The 16,648-nt window shown below is 41.0% G+C and overlaps 1 protein-coding gene across 3 annotated transcripts in view; it reads left to right on the top strand.

Annotated features, from left to right (window-relative positions):
• Positions 1-16,648, top strand: part of LOC140156731 (peroxisomal 2,4-dienoyl-CoA reductase [(3E)-enoyl-CoA-producing]-like) — a 29,241-nt gene that overhangs the window by 7,704 nt on the left and 4,889 nt on the right. For all 3 annotated transcript variants that reach the window (XM_072179674.1, XM_072179673.1, XM_072179672.1), the window contains exons 2-7: positions 7,661-7,729; positions 8,884-8,935; positions 9,293-9,358; positions 10,716-10,910; positions 12,293-12,386; positions 13,344-13,448. In XM_072179674.1, the coding sequence (XP_072035775.1) occupies positions 7,661-7,729; positions 8,884-8,935; positions 9,293-9,358; positions 10,716-10,910; positions 12,293-12,386; positions 13,344-13,448 (581 nt within the window). The remainder of the gene's footprint in view (positions 1-7,660; positions 7,730-8,883; positions 8,936-9,292; positions 9,359-10,715; positions 10,911-12,292; positions 12,387-13,343; positions 13,449-16,648) is intronic.

The raw sequence follows: 16,648 nt of genomic DNA, 5'->3' as shown, positions 1-16,648 counted from the left end.
CGAGCCCGAGGCTACTCCAGCACCTCCCAAGAAATCTGGGAAGCGCAAGAGTAGTGCTGGACCAGATGGCAAGCCCCCAAGAAGAGCCGTTCTTCTAAGGGTGGCAAACCAGATCGGTCCTGAGGGCACGGGCGGTCGACAGTCCATGCCGGCAGGTTTGACTTCCACAGGGATTCCCCTGTGGGCGGCCGCTGATTGCATTACGCCCAGAGATGGCATGCCATCTCACCGGCGCCTGGGTATTGTCAGTGGTCAGTGGGGGTTACAGGCTGGAATTTACCAGCCACCCCTCGTGCGCCTGCACGATTCAGAGGTCCACGGTAGTGCCGCCAGACGGCCCCCAGCGTCGGGCACTACTGTCAGAGGTCACTCAGCTTCTCACGGCAAGCGATTGTCCCGGTCTACCCCCTTTCACCAAGGGGTTTTGGAGCACGCTTTTTCTGGCTCCAAAGAAGACCGGCGATTGAGGCCCATTCTGAACCTCAAGCCGCTGAACGAGTTCATCAGGCCCAAGAGGTTCAGAATGGAGACTCGCCGGTGCTAGCCTGCCCCATCAAGGGTATGTGGGCGGCATCGCTAGATCTCTCGGACGCATATCTGCATGTTCCGATCGCACCTCAAGATCAGAGGTTTCTACGCTTCAAGGTACAGGGTCAAACTTACCAGTTTCGATGCCTGCCATTCGCTTGTCCACCTCCCCAGAGTGTTTACACTCCTGGTCAGGGCGGTGGCAGCGCACCTGAAGCGCAGGGGAGTCAACATGTGTTGCTACCTGGACGATTGGTTCATTTACGGACGCACCCGCTGGAGACACAGTGTCTCGTGGAGTTAGTAGTCCGTGACGGTGCGGGACCTGGGATTTCTGATCAACGCCAAGAAATCCAATCTGGTCCCGACGAGACACCACTATTCTTAGGGGCCCAGATCAACCTCAAGGAGGGGATCGCGGTGCCCTCACCCGAGAGGGTGACGAACATGGCGAGGTGTGCCCGACTCTTGGCCGAGTCAGAGGGGGCACCCGCTGTGGCATGGATGAAGGTTTTGGGCCTTATGGCCAGTATGGTGGACCCCGTACCGCACTGCCGCTTTCACATGAGGCCTATACAACTACACCTTCTAGCCTTTTACAGGCCCCGTCGGATCCCAATAGCCCGCGCGGTTCCGATGTCGGAGATCGCTGAGAGGAACTCTGGTGGTGGACCCATCAGCCCAATTTGACTCAAGGTGTCAGGTTTCCTGCACCAGCGGTGCGGCCACGTAGTGACGACCGACGCGTCAAAGCTGGGCTGGGGGGCCACATCCACGGGACTCAGTCTCGGCCTATGGTCGGCCACGGAGACGGAGTTCCATATCAACCTTCTCGAACTTTGGGCAGTGGAGAGAACTCTCCAGCATTTCGAGAAGGTGATCGTGGGATCTCATATCGTTGTCCAAACAGACAACACAACCGTGGTGGCCTACCTCAACAGACAAGGGGGCACCAGGTCACCACGGTTATGCCTGCACGCACTTTTCGCCTGATAGGGTGGTGCAAGGCCAGGCAGATTACGTTGAGAGCGATGCACATAGCGGGAGTCACCAACATCCTCGCGGACGATCTGTCACGAGGAAAGGTGTCGGGACCTACAGAATGGTCCCTTGCTCCGCAGGTCGCCCAGACGATCTTCGAGGTGATGTACCACCCTCGATAGATTTGTTCGCATCTCATCGAAATCATCAGCTGCCGTGTATTGCTCAAGGGTCGCAGACCCACAGGCATTCGCCGGGGACGCTCTGTCCGGAGACTGGGGAGGAATGACTGCTTACGCTTTCCCCCCGATCTCACTGCTCGCAAGGGTGGTGACCAAGATCGGGAGGGAGGATTGCAACGGCATTCTGATAGCACCGCTCTGGCCGAAACACCTGTGGTTTCGACCGATGGTGGATCTACTAGCGGCTCAGCCGCGAGTACTCCCCGAGTTACCAAATCTACTCCGGATGCCCGGAGGAGAGGTACCAAGTCTACCACTAGAGCACCTGCAGTTAGCTGCATGGCCCTTATCAGGGAACGCGCGGCGGAGGGAGGCTTTTCATCAGAAGCTGCTTCTCTCATCGCCGGGGGTGGACGAGATGCTACCCTCCGTACGGATAGTCAGCGTTTGGCTCCCTACTACGCATGGTGCGATGAGAGAATACATCTCCCACTAGAGCCCCTGTGCCTCTAGTGGCAGATTTTCTGACAGAAAAGTTCAGGTCAGGACTTCAGCAGGCAACGATAGCCAACTATAAGTCAGCCATTCTCTCGATTCATCGGGATTTGAAGACGGGTCGACTATCAATTCAGATGGGTCCCTAAGTCTTCTTCTCGACGGTATGTTCAACGAGCGCCCGCCGGCAAGGAAGGTGGTCCCTCCATGGGACCTCAACACAGTCTTGGAGTATATTAAGGGTCCCCTTTTTGAGCCCCTGTCAAAGCGACCCTTAAATACGCCACTCTTAAGGCGGCCTTTCTTCTGGCGTTTTCGGACGGCGCTGCTCAGAGTTGCACGCAGTCTCAAGTCAGCCTCCGTGTTTACTAACAACGGAGCGACGCTGTTTCTTCGCCCGGATTTCCTTGCAAAAATGAGCGAAGTACATTCCGACACTTCGCCCTCTTCCTCCCCAGTATTGGGCAGGGTTCATCAATAGCCAAGACAGGTTGTGGTGCCCGGTGAGGGCGCTTACAGCACTACCTTGGCCGAACACACACCTTAAGAGGGGCTCATGACCGCTTATTTATCACTCACGCAGAACCGCACGGTCCAGCCGCTAAACAGACTCTGGCACGGTGGCTGGTCCAGGTGTTGGTGGACTCGGGGCGGCAAAAGACGCCGCCCCAAGGCCCACTCAACCAGATCTATCTCATCTTCGTGGGCCTACCATAGGGGGTCCCCATAGAAGAGATTTGTCAGGCTGTGTCTTGGAAGAACCCGTCGTCCTTTTCCACGGTTTACTACAAAAAACGCGTAAACCAACGACCAGGCGATAAGTTCTCCAGGGCTATTCTGGGAGATAATATGGTGGTTGGGTATCAGGTGTGTTGCGGACAATCAGAATTCCAACATGGTAAGAACCAGTGTTTCTATTCTTAACCACTGAACTTTCAGTTCAGGGGTTTTTGTCTGTTCACGTAGTCTTTCTGTTTCCCGGCCGTGAGGGGGGGAAATAGTTTGACCTCGCGATTACCATGCTACCCACTCTCCCGATCCTTATCAGATGCTGGCCAATCTTGTACCTCCATCCGTCGGTTACTTGCTAGATCGATCTTTCAGATGTTGATGCAAGAAGTATCTTAATCAACATCGAAACGGTAAGATCGACCGGTGTACTGAGTCTAGTCCCAAACAAAAATGTTTGGTAGACTCATAACCGTGCGATCTTACCTTTCCGATGTTGATTATCCCGACCCCGCCGCCCCTACAAGTTTGGCCGAGTAGGGGCTGCCCAAGTCGGATAAGGGATGATTATCGTGTGTGACGTCACCGAATGGGTGAGTCCACTGGGGATCGGGGTTTTGTTATTTATTCATTTATGTGGGACAAAATGACTATTGGTTTTTTCCGCATCTCGGGATCGATGCAAGAAGTATCTTAATCAACATCGGAAAGGTAAGATCGCACCGGTTATGAGTCTACCAAACATTTTTGTTTGGGACTATTTTTATGCTTTTTAGTCAAAAAAGGTCCAAAGTTTGTGAAGAAGGTCCACTTTTTACAAAATCGCCCCTGGAAAAAAAAAAAAAGAAACACTTTTTCAAAATCAGCACCCGCAAAAAAACGGGCCTGGCTATGCCACTGCTCTATCACTCCCCTTCCTCTCCCTCCTCTCCCTTCTCTCTTTCTCTCTCTGTCTCCCTCATTTTTTTTAAGACCGGGGCTGCAGGCCCCAAAGCCCCACTCCCTGGGGCACGCGCCTGGTTTACCGTAATTTGTTGATCTATTTTGAGCCACCTAATCATAACATAACCCTACCCCTATCAATAAAATACAAGTGTCCATATTTCTCCTCCAGAATTTATCCCATGCACGTGTGTAGAGTCAGGCCACGAGGTTAGGCCTGAACGCTTCCGTAGGGGCCTACCATTTTCAAGTCATTTTGAATATATTTTTGAAGTTGCCGCCACAATGCGTGCCAAAAATCGCCCCTGCCCCCTCGCTGACTGGCCAAAATTCATTGTTCCTACTTTTTTTGCCTTGCCAAAATATTCACTCCCCCATGACTTGGGATTTTTGTTACTTCAAAACGTTGGATATGGCTCGATTTTGCCAATCTAAGTGTTTTCTGGGACCATTTGTCAGAATTTGCACAGATAGATATGATGTTTGCACAGGCAGATATTTGCTAAACATAGGAAAGCATATTCCGATACAGTCACCTTCTTTCCGATATGCTGCATCTAGCCCCAAACTGTAAAAAAAAGACGACGTATGTGATATCACAGACCCCAGATGTGAAATCACTGACCCGCCTTTTGATATCAGAGACGTCTTTGAATTAGCAGTGCCCCCGAACTGATGTATAACATCTTTTTTGTCAGTTTGTGGCTACATTCATTATTTTAAAACGAAGGACAACAGCATTTTCATAAAAGTAAGGGATTATCCATGGATATTTTCCCAAATTCCTTACAAAACTAAAATAGAACTAGACTTAGCTGTGGTCTAAGACCACGAACACAGCCGTGTTGTGGCCCCTATTGACCTTTGACCCCAAAATATATGAAAACGCGATAGACATTGGCTAATGTCAATGCATGGGTGCACGTGACACCACTTTGCTATGTTACTTGTAGCAGAAGGTGCATTTTGAAGGTTTTTCGTCTCAGACTGGAAGTGACCCCTTAATGACCTTTGACCCCAAATAAAAAAATACCACATATGAATTGGGTAACCCCAATTCATGTGTGAACATATCGTTACTGTCCTATGTTTTTCTTAGCAAATAAAAAATTTTTGAAGGGTTTTCAATTTATACCGAAGTGCCTCCTTAATGACCTTTGACCCCAAATCTGTGAGGACCCCATAGACACTGGGTAATAACAATGCATGTGTGCAAGTGGTGTCACTGTCCCACGTAATTTGTGGGAGAAGAAGCATTTTAAAGGTATTTCGCTTTATATCGGAAGTGGCCCCTTAATGACCTTTGACCCTAAATAAAAAAATTCCACATATACACAGAGTAACTACAATTTATGTGTGAACATACCGTTACTGTCCTATGTTTTTCTTAGCAAATAAAAAATTTTGAAGGTTTTTCGCTTTTTTACCGAAGTGACCCCTAAATGACCTTTTGACCCCAAATCTGTGAGGACCCCATAGACACTGGGTAATAACAATGCATGTGTGCAAGTGGCGTCACTGTCCTACGTAATCTGTGAGAGAAGAAGCATTTTGAGTTGAAATCACGTTTTTGACCCCTATGACCCCTGCGTGACCTTTGACCCCACAAGTTTCATATGACATATAGGGGCATGGTCAATGATAGTTGTGACCAAGTTGGGTCAAAATCGGTGTAAGCATGTAAGTGCTAGAGCAAATGTAGTGGTCGGCAGAAAGAAAGAAGAAAGAAAGAAAGAAGAAAGAACCTGTAAGAAAAAAGACACAGCCGTGACTAACGTCACGGCTGTGTAATAAGGAAAAGAAAAACAAAAAGGCTATACTTTACTACACTTAAACCCGGGGGGGGGGGGACTCCCACTTTGGAGGTGACGCGTATGTAGGGCTGTTAAGACCCCCTTTTTAAGCGCCGCTGTCACCCAAAGACCCCATATTTTTTTACTTAACACATGCTCTGTCACCCAAGACCCCTATTTTTCCATTTGATCTGTCACCCAAAGACCTTTACAAGTTCAATTTGAACAGCAACTTTCATTTATCACTGATTTTGTTACTTATTTTGAACAAACAAAGAAATTTGAAGCCATTTAGAACTAGAAATTCGATTTTCGAGGTTTCTGTGGCGCTGTTTCGGCTCTTACCCAAAGATTCCATTTAAGAAAAAGGTCATGTTCTCACCCAATGACCCCATATTTTTTACATTTTGCTCTCACCGAATGCCAAAAATCATGCTCTCACCCAGTGAGCCTATATTTTTTACATTTTGCTCTCTCCGAATGCCCCTTAGTGCGAAAGTGCCAGCCCTACACCTATATCCATTTCATATTGAAGTGCCCCCCCTGGACTTAAACAGCAAATCAAGGTCTTAGGCAGTGTTCGAAATATACCTCAAAAAGTTACAGGCCAGCCGGGCTTGACCTTAAAAAGTTACCGCCAGCCGGGCTGGCAACTAGATGCCAGTCAGAAAAGTTACCGGTCAGGCCAAAAAGTTACAGGCCAATGGCCGGCTGACCGGCCCTATTTCGAACGCTGGTCTTAGGTAGGATTTGAAGAAGGTTTGGGTGTGTAAATTCAAAAATCAGGGTTTATAAAACTGGGTGTGTATTACACACTGACTGGCTGCATTAAGCCCTTGCAGCAAATTCTTACAATTTGTTATTACCGTACTGATGCGAGTATAGTCCCACCTTCGAGTAAAGTCCCACCCCCAAATTTTCGAAAAATTTCAGAAATTAAAAAGTTATTTATTTTTTCGCTTTGAGTCTCATTTCTAGACCTAATGTTATCATTCATGGTTGACCTTAAAAAAAAAAATTCAAGATGTTTTGTATTTTTAATATGAAAATTGATCTTTGTATTCATGTCATACTTTATTAATGATTTCAAAATGCATTGAATTTGAATGCATTTTGAAATCATTAATAGAGTATGACATGAATACAAATTATCAATTTTCATATTAAAATACAAAATATCTTGAATTTTTTTATATTTTTTATTTTAGGTCAACCATGAATGATCCTAGCATTTAGATCTAGTTCCAGGGACACTACAAAACCGAAAAAATAAAAAACTTAAACATTTTTTTTTTTTTTTTTGAAATTGAGTATAGTCCCACCCCCAATTTTGAAAAATGTTCACCCAAAAACAGGGTGGGACTATACTCGCGTCAGTACGGTATTACTTTTTTTTTTGGTTTTCTTTAATGTCAAAATGAAGCATTCTCATTACGCGCGATTACTATGTGAGGCTAGGTCTTGAAATCTAACTGTTTCTTTCTTACCAAGCTGTTACTACGGCTAGGTCTTGAAATCTTACTGGTTTTTTTTAGTCCAGCCAAACTTTGGCTAACTGCATAGCAATTTCCTTCTTCTTTAAAACTCATAGCGAGACCAATAATATTGGGCGTAAAGCATCCGATTTTATCATTATTATGTGTTGGATCCAATATTTTCACACACTTGGATTCATCAAAACATAATAATGACATAACCTGGGCAAAAGCTCTGGCACTACCACAGCCTTTACATTTGACATGACTTATTTGGAGCCAAACATCATGCAAGAATAATTTGAGTTAAAAATGTGATTTTTACCAAAAATGCTAAGCTTACTTCTACAGGACTTGCCAGTACAATAGTGAGGACATTTGACACTGGCTTTAGCTGGGGTGTTTGGGGTAGACATTTTTTATTTATTTCTAACAATGATGATATTTGTATTTAGTCTTTGTTTGGTCTACATGTATACTGATAATTTGTAATGTATTAATAATAGCTTGGTTTAATTTTACATTAATATCATAGAGACAAGGTCGCTTTCGTTACTGGAGGAGGATCAGGAATCGGGTTCACAATCACAGAAACATTAATGAGGTAGGTAAGCTATGGACACATTTTGATTATTAATTTGTTCTAACTACAATAGCTGCCTCACAAACCAAAGCTGAACGCATTAGATGAAAGTAAACTAAAATTATATGGTCTATAGAGATTTACAAATGATGCAAATATAAACACAATCACTATCAGTAAGAAAAGAAAATTTGACAGATGGCAGCCATTGAAGTTAGAACAATTTAATCTTGAGATAGCATAAATTTGATATGAAATTGGATTGATTGAGCCCACAGTTTTAAAATATTGGACGAGACATAGTCGAGTCCAATATTTTAAAACTCATCATAGCGAGACCAATAAATATTGGGCGTAAAGCATCCAATTTTATCATTATTATGTTTTGGATCCAATATTTTCACACACTTTGACTCATCAAAACATAATAATGGATGATATTGGTGCTCTTCATGATATTGCACAAAAAATATTACAGTCTTGGTACATGCTGCCTCATTTCCATTTTTGGAGAAAATTATAAATTTCGTTCTAAGTTAAAATTGAATACCTCAGTGGAAGAAGGGCCCAACTCCATAATATTCCCATTATTTGTGGAAGAAAGCATGGACAACATGATTAAGTGTACTTGGAAAACTGTTAAAAGAGTGGATTTGAGTTATTTTTCACAGAAAAGGAAGAACTGTTGTGCTGGTAATAAAATGCTGGGTCAGGAAGTTTTTTTTTTCTGGAAGAGGCTAAATAACTTGAAAAGGTCATTGAAAGCTGACAAATTTGACAAAAAAATATCCTGAACACTTTTTGCAAACACATTTTGAAATTTTTCTATATTTTTTTTTTTTTTTTTCATTCAAAGTCAATCCACTTTGGCCAAAAACCATTGCATACAGCTAAAAGGAAAGATTTGGTCAGTCAGGCATGTAGAACAGGTTTTCTTGTCACCTGAAGGAAAATTGAAGTTTGTATGGTTCTGAACAGTTTTTGGTTTGTTTTCAAAACGCTTAACTCTATGGGTCAATAATATTTTGCAGGCTTTTATGGAATTTACCATGAAATGTGAAAAAAATATCAACTGGTATCTATTATCAAGATTTCTGTACAAATTTTCCAAACAGCGCACTTACAGTACATTATGTCAAATCCATTGTACTTTTTATTCCCATTTTATTTTCTAGACATGGATGTAAAACAGTCATAGCAAGTAGGAAATTGGACAGACTTAGAGAGGTAGGTATACATTCATGAGGGTATGATCAATCAATCAAATTGATCAATCTATCAGGCAATCAATCACTCAATCAAAATACATATAAATAAATCAATCAACCAATCAACTGTATTTATTAAGACAGGTATCGGACTTGAAAGAGAAGATGTCATTGCAAGGGGTATTTTTTTGCTTAATGAAAATTTTTTGTATCCATTATGCATATTTTTGCCTCTGCTGTGATCTGCTGACATTCAATTTATTCGGTATATGTATTTGTCAGGAATGCACTTTCGTTGAAGATAAAATAAATGAGACAAGTTATCTTTTTAATACGTTTTCAAGTCTTTCTTAATCTTTTTTTTGCTTATTTGTAGTCTGCTCGCAAGTTGGAAGCAGCCACTGGTCAGGAATGTTTAGCGGTGAAGATGGACGCCAGAAACGTAAGATTAAAATGATACGATATTTGTAACATTTGTTATTGTGAGTGTTTATAATCATACAGTAGTAGAATTTAATGACAAAATGCGAATTACAATTCAATTCAATTCAATTTTTATTTATACACAGAAAGGTCCAGATCAGCCCTCAAGCTGGGCTTCCCAGGGGCTGTGTTTTACAACAAGTATGTAACTTGCATAACATAACATAATAGGCATTTATTGAGCGCCCCACAAAGAACGGAGCGCTTTACAAGAAAATATATACAGGTACATGAACTAGAGACATCAACTAATACAAACAATACAAAGCATCATATATGTCATGACAATTGGATAATAACTACTTGAACAGGTATGTTTTCAGATTTGTTTTGAAAAGCTGGAGTGTACCAGCTTCCCTGATGTCACGAGGTAGAGAATTCCATATCCGGGGTGCGTGTCTTGGATTTTGGTTGAAACTTACCCAGCAAACACAAAACGCTTTACACAAAACATTTGAATTACAAATTTTGAACTCACCCAGTAACGCTCATTGGCAAGGAATTTAATCTCAGGGCCCCAATGGAGAACAGTACCAAATATTGAAGGAAGGGCTACCCTGGTTAAAGAAATATTTAATTAATTAATTAATTAATTCAAGGAGGAACTGAGCAGCTATCACTGGATAAGAAGGGAGGTCTGTCCTTCCTGCTATCACACCCCTCTTGACTTTGCTTCAAATAATTGATAAGGCGTTCGACTATACCTGTAAGAAACTCTGGGAGCTGATCCTCCCTGCGAAGGTCACCTCTGAATGTTTAGGTGTGCACTTCTTAGCTGCCATTCCCTGTGTTGTTGTTTAATATTTGTGCCCATCCACCACAAACTGGTCGTAAAGTCAGCATTTTCCATTTTGAGATACAATCAAAAACATTATATGGATTTCTATGTAAAATATATAAGAAATTTGACCTTTGATGAACCATAACTTCACTTCCAGATGTCCGATGAAGCTGGTCGAGGTGTCATTTTAAAGCTTAAAGTGCATTCTTTCAAAATCTGCAATTAAACAGAAAATGATCTAGAGCCGACTTTACTTCCACTTCGTGGTGGATGGTCACATTTATGGAATGATATGAGGCTGTAGTGGTCAGCGCACTCAGTGGCAATGTATGAAGTGTGCTGAGGCTTGTGGGTCCACATTTAGGTGTTGTGCCCGTGCGTAGCGCACTATAAATCATTGCGCTTTTTTTTTAAACCACCAATTTCTGTGCAGTATGATGAAAAGCCAGTGAATGTGTGGCAAAGTTACTGAAAAATAATTGTTGGTAGGTTAAGAATTTAAGATTTTTAAACCCTGTCTATTTTATTTTTCCAGCCACAAGATGTGTTAGCAGCAGTTGACCAAGCACTCAGTCATTACGGCAGAATTGACATCCTTGTCAACAGTGCGGCTGGTAATTTCATATGTCCAGCAAGCAGTATGTCCTTCAATGCATTCAAGACGGTTATTGAGATAGATACCATTGGCACATTCAATGTTAGCAAAGCTGTATTCGATACATATCTTAAGGTCAGTATTAAGATCAACAATTATATATAGAGCTGTAACAATGTGCTGTAATGATGACCAAAGTTCCTTGACTCTAAGATACACATGCAAGGTCTGTCAATAGCTTGCATTTGCTCTTCATTGTTTAGAATGTTCTGGTTTAAAAAGGTGCTTATCATCATTGGGCATCTCTTACCTTTACTCTGTACTTGTACATTAAGTGAAATTGTTATTCAGTGGGAGGGGTCTAATTTGTATAGACACATCTGATTGGACAATCACATGATTTGGGTGTCATCTATCTGGCGGTAGATAACTCTGTGTTATCACAAGTGTGGATAAAGCACAAGATGCTTGTGGAGGTGCATTAATATATCGTGTTGTAAGCAAAGACCTAGTGTGTAATACTTGCATGCGCTTGCAGTATGCGCATCTGAAGACTTAAAGTTGAAGCAAGTTTCGTTCATTTTAGAATAAGGGGAGTTTTTATGATGGTAACATACTTCTTGCTCAAAAAAATATTTATTTAATAATATTTAACTGACTAAGAATTAGAATAAATGATATTGCGCTTCTTGCGCTGGAGGTCAGGAGCATCTATTCTTCTGTTATTCACCCCAAACAATCATAGGTGTAGATACCAGGGGGCGCCGGAACACAATCACCCAAAAATTTGCCAGGGGGAGGGTCCATACAATCATCCCCCCAATGTTGACACCTGTATGTGGGTTTCTGACTTTTTGCACCATATTTCATCATTTTAGCTTCAAAATGCCAACATTTTCGCTTGCTTGACACTCACTTGTACCATAAACTTATTTGGTCACCAAAAGGTGCTGGATTCAGTATACTTCAAGAATTGTTTCCAACCCCATCCCCCCATGTCAAAAAGAAATCTATGCCACTGCAAACAATTAGCTAACGGTTGTATATGAAAAGTTTCTGGGTGTGACAAATACCTACATTCAATCAGGGAAGGGAGGAAACAAGGACAAGTATGGTACATGTAGATAGCAACCAGCAGACATTTTTACCTTATATTGGGTCCATTTCTGTGAGAGTCTGGTTGGGTTAGAATCTGAGGAAGTATGCGCCACAGCATGGTAGTTTGAGGAATAATTTAGATTTTCTGGAAGAATAGACAGTAGACACCCATGGCTGGCATCCACTACTCAAAATATTGTACTTGCCTGTTGTCTATCACATGGTAGAGGATGGTAAACACAAAAATTCATATTGTTTATTCTGTTATTACTGAATTGAAATATGTTTTCAAAATTGACAGAGCTTCTGTTAGCAGGTCTCCTTTATAGCAACTGCAATAGTGTACTTCAATCTAGATGCAAATTAAATGGTTGTGCAGAGGTTTAAAGTAATTTTGTTTCTAACATTCTTACTTTCAGGATCATGGTGGTGTGATTATCAACATCAGTGCAACTCTTCCATACAAAGGCTCTTTATTCCAACTCCATGCATCAGCTGCAAAAGCTGCAATAGGTAACATTTGACATATTGTCTTTACATACAACGATATTATCCATGCCACCAGCGTAAGTCCCATTCAGTGATCCCAGCGAAAAAAATTAAAATTGTTTATAAATTATTATTAGAGTTCTCATAACAAATCCAGGTACTCACAATTTGTTATAAGAACTCTAGTAATAATTTATATAGACAATCCTGATGAATCTCTTCAATGTTGTTTATAAATTGCTAAAAGTGAAGGGTAAGTCATTCAAATTGTCATTTGGTATTTTGAAATGAAAATTTTGGCCAAAAAACAAAGAAAACAGCAGTATTGACAAAGTTGAAGCCCTATTCATTACAGATTCATGTAAAATGCCTTATTTTGTCTGAAATACACAGCTTTCGGCTGAACCACTAGCAGGCTATGTTAGCACATCTATGACAATGACAAAAGTAGCAAAATCTGAATTTTGATGATTTTTACGATTGTCCGGTTGAGCAAATCACTGAATGGGCCTTTAACAAATAATTTCAAATGTAAGGATTATAGGTATGTTTCATTTAGCAAAACAGGATAAGATTCTTTAATCCAAAAAAATGAGTGCTGTATTTTTCTGGAATCTGTAGTAATTGGCGTTTTTAACCTGGCCTTCAGCATTACAAAGGTTTTAAACACAGAACATGATGCTGGGCCTATAGAGAAATAAACTAAGGTACACTATTTTGCCCTTCTTGAGGACATTATACAAACATGGAATAGTCTGGACCCTCCAGACTGACCTCCTTGATCAAGCCATTCCTGTTATGGATGGCATGACCTTAATCTCCTACACAGGGGTGTAGACTTCTAATGGAGTTTTCAGGAAACCTCATTTGAAATCTACACCCCCTATGTGGGAGATTAAGGTCATGTCTTCCATTTCAACTGGAATAGCCATTACTACACCTATTTTGCACTGAGATATTCTGCTGTTGAATTCTATCTAGATTCCATGACAAAGACACTGTGCAATGAATGGGGTCAGTATGGTATACGTGTAGTGGGCATAGCACCAGGACCTATAGCAGATACAGAAGGGATGAGAAAGCTAGGTAAGTATCAATGAAACCTATATACTATGATCAGCTTATAATGGTGGGAATTCAATGAAGTGCAGGTCAGTCACAGTTCCCATAGGTATACTGCGCTAAGCTGTATGTATGTCATTCTAAATAAATCCACAGTGTTGTGAGTCCTGCCTATTACAAACTGATCATAGTATTCGTATACACGGTTTATTGAGGTTTATCCTTCCTGTAAGCAAGCCATAAGAGATAGCCTATTCACCCTTTGCACAGATCTGCCATCTTGCTACCAAAACAAGGTTCTCCTTGCAAGCCCATGCACAAAATGTGCATTTTTTTGTGCAAAACGTATACAGTAATTAAAGCATGTGAGTGACAGGTGTGCACACTCACAGCATGCACTTTGCGGGTAGAAACTCATTTTGAGATGACCGTGCGATTGGCGAATAGAGTTTGAATGAACACAGTTGCCAACAGTGTGATATGTGATATGATACAATTTCATTCGCACAAAATCGCGGCCTGGAGACCAAATTACATTGTACACAAAATATAACCAAAAAACTACAATCGAGATAAACATAAAACAACATATTAAATATAAACAACAAAGGAAGTCAACTACATTCTTATTGTCCACATATTCTGTGTGATGAACGCCCACATGTGTGTAATGTTGAAGTGAACCAGCTCACTTGTGATTGGTTAGTCTTTTCAATAAGTAGGCAAGGTCATGAGTTTGCGTTGCATTTTGAAATACGATCACGGTTGGATCACGTACAGCTGTTGGCATCTGTGTTCATTCAAATGATATATTTACTATCAACTTCACTGGGGTATTGTACATTGTAATTGCATCTGTCTGTTCAAGTCCTTACACCCTACAAATGTTATACTTGGTAATAAAAAATATTTCAGAAACCACATTACTCAATGGAAGTCTATACTCAAGAACATTGTGCTTGCAAACATGGAGGATTCACCTTAAATGAATCAAGTCAAGACCAGGGGTAGAGCTAGGTTTTTCAAAATATCCAACAAGAATAGAAAATGTGTTCAAACTGCTCAACCTCTGAATGGTAATTTTAAGCTTGAAAAGCTTCAAATGTGCCTATGATGAGTTAATGACCCATGGTGCAAGTTAGTGCTACCCCTGGTCAGCACCTACTAATCTTGTCAGGACCTACTAACAGGGGAAGAATTTAAAGTTTGTTTGGCTTATAATAGGTGAAAAAATAAGACTCATTGCACAGTGTATTGATATAGAATGGCGTGCACACAGTCACGTCACTTACGCTAGTTGTGTGTTGCATAATGTGTGACTGGCGCAAGTTTATGTAAAGTTGTGACTTTATTGATGAGTGCAGTAACAAAAAACAAATAATTTTCTTCTATTATAAGCCGAATAAACTTTAGGTGATTTAGGTAGGTATAGTCTATATATCTACCTCCAGTCAGCAGCACTAGCTTTGAAGTTCAGCGTGTTCTGCATTAGCTTAGCGTTACTTGGTGCATATACATACTTTTATGCACGATCAACGTGCTGCATATGTACACACAAGAAACCACACTAAGCCAACGCAGCACACATTGAATTTCAAAACTAGTGCTGGTAGATATATAGACTATAGGTAGCACAGTCTCATAGATTTAAATATGTATGGAATGGCTCATTATAGTACATGTCTAAGTGTAACTGGCGACAGAAACATTCATATTCTATTTCACATCATTGCATTATACATATTATACATAACAAAATTTAAATCACACCAAAACACAAAGCAAATGAAATGGGGATTATGATCAAAAGGCTAAATAGGACCTATGGTAGATGTGGGCAGTATGCATCCAGTAAGTTCATTCATTAATTTATTTATTTTATCATATCAACATCAAATGGTAAACAAACACAGAGCATGAGGTGGAAAAGGCAGGAGGTAGCCTTCCATGAAAAAGAATTTGCAAAATACATAAAAAGACTCATCAACTGATGAAAGACAAGACAGAGGGCAGTGTCGGGAAAGCACAATTTAATTGTATATAAAATTTCTGTTTGAAATGAATATCAAAATGTTTTGCTGACTTGGAATATTTTCATTGTGGAGGTTCATAGAATAGGACCAGGAACTGTTGTTTGAATATCATGGTTGGAAAAGAGTTGTGTTGTGCACTTGGGCAAGGAGCTTTACCTCACTTGCCTCTCTCTACCCAGGGATGAAATGGGAGCTGTTAGGAATAGTGGCCATTGAGCTGACCGATTGGGCATTGTATGGCAGCTGACGATTCTAACGACAGCAGAATTAATGTAAAGTGCTTAGTCTAGGCTCTGTATAATGCCAACATATATTTTTATTTTTTATTTATTTATTTGGTACATTGCATTATAGTACATTTGGCTTCCTTGAAGCCGTGACATCGGTGCGTGCTCCAGTGGGTGCAATATTAATCACGTACATTGGCTCAAACGGGTGATCAAAGTCGTTGCATCTGTACATGTGAAGTAACTACAACAAATTACTGACATCACTACCCTGGGGAAGCCGAATGGACAATATCTTGTCTGATGGTTATGAATTTCAAAGTGTTTTATAAAATAACCTTTGAATATAGCAGGCAACTTGTATATAAAGATAAAATAAATCAATCAATTTTGGATTTATATGGCGCCTTTTTCCAGATCTCAGAGGAATACCTACCTATGCATAAAAGCACAATGCTTACAGGCTGTATCAAAATGATTGGCACCCATCAGTTGTCATGTTTATTGACAAGCCTGCTGCTTCGAAATGCACTATTGGTTCATATTGAAATTTATAGTTTACATCCTTTTGCAACATTTATCTACACATTAGGTGCATCTTATGCTTCAGTTTGATATACCAGTCCTGTCCATAGTCACTTGAAACTGATGGGTACATGAAGGTCTGCCAATCATTTTGATACAGCCTGTACGTTAGAATATTATATTTAGCCTTCAGAAGCACAAGCATATTTATGATTGTGCTTCTGAAGGCTGTCATCATTTTCTCTAAGTTCAGGTCACCATTACACATCAAGTATTATTTTATTAGACCTCCGAAAATGCATCAACGTCATTGGCTAACAGTACATTGTTGTTGGCACAGGGATCAACAATGTTTTTTAAGCAATGTTCTGATGTTATTACTGCCTTGGTTATGTGTAGCATGTTGTTTAATTTTATCTATTGTAGTTTATTACTTTTG

Source organism: Amphiura filiformis, chromosome 7, assembly GCF_039555335.1.
Source record: "Amphiura filiformis chromosome 7, Afil_fr2py, whole genome shotgun sequence".
NCBI lineage: Eukaryota > Metazoa > Echinodermata > Ophiuroidea > Amphilepidida > Amphiuridae > Amphiura > Amphiura filiformis.
Note: the sequence above shows the minus strand (reverse complement) of the source record. Positions and strands in the feature narration are given on the sequence as shown.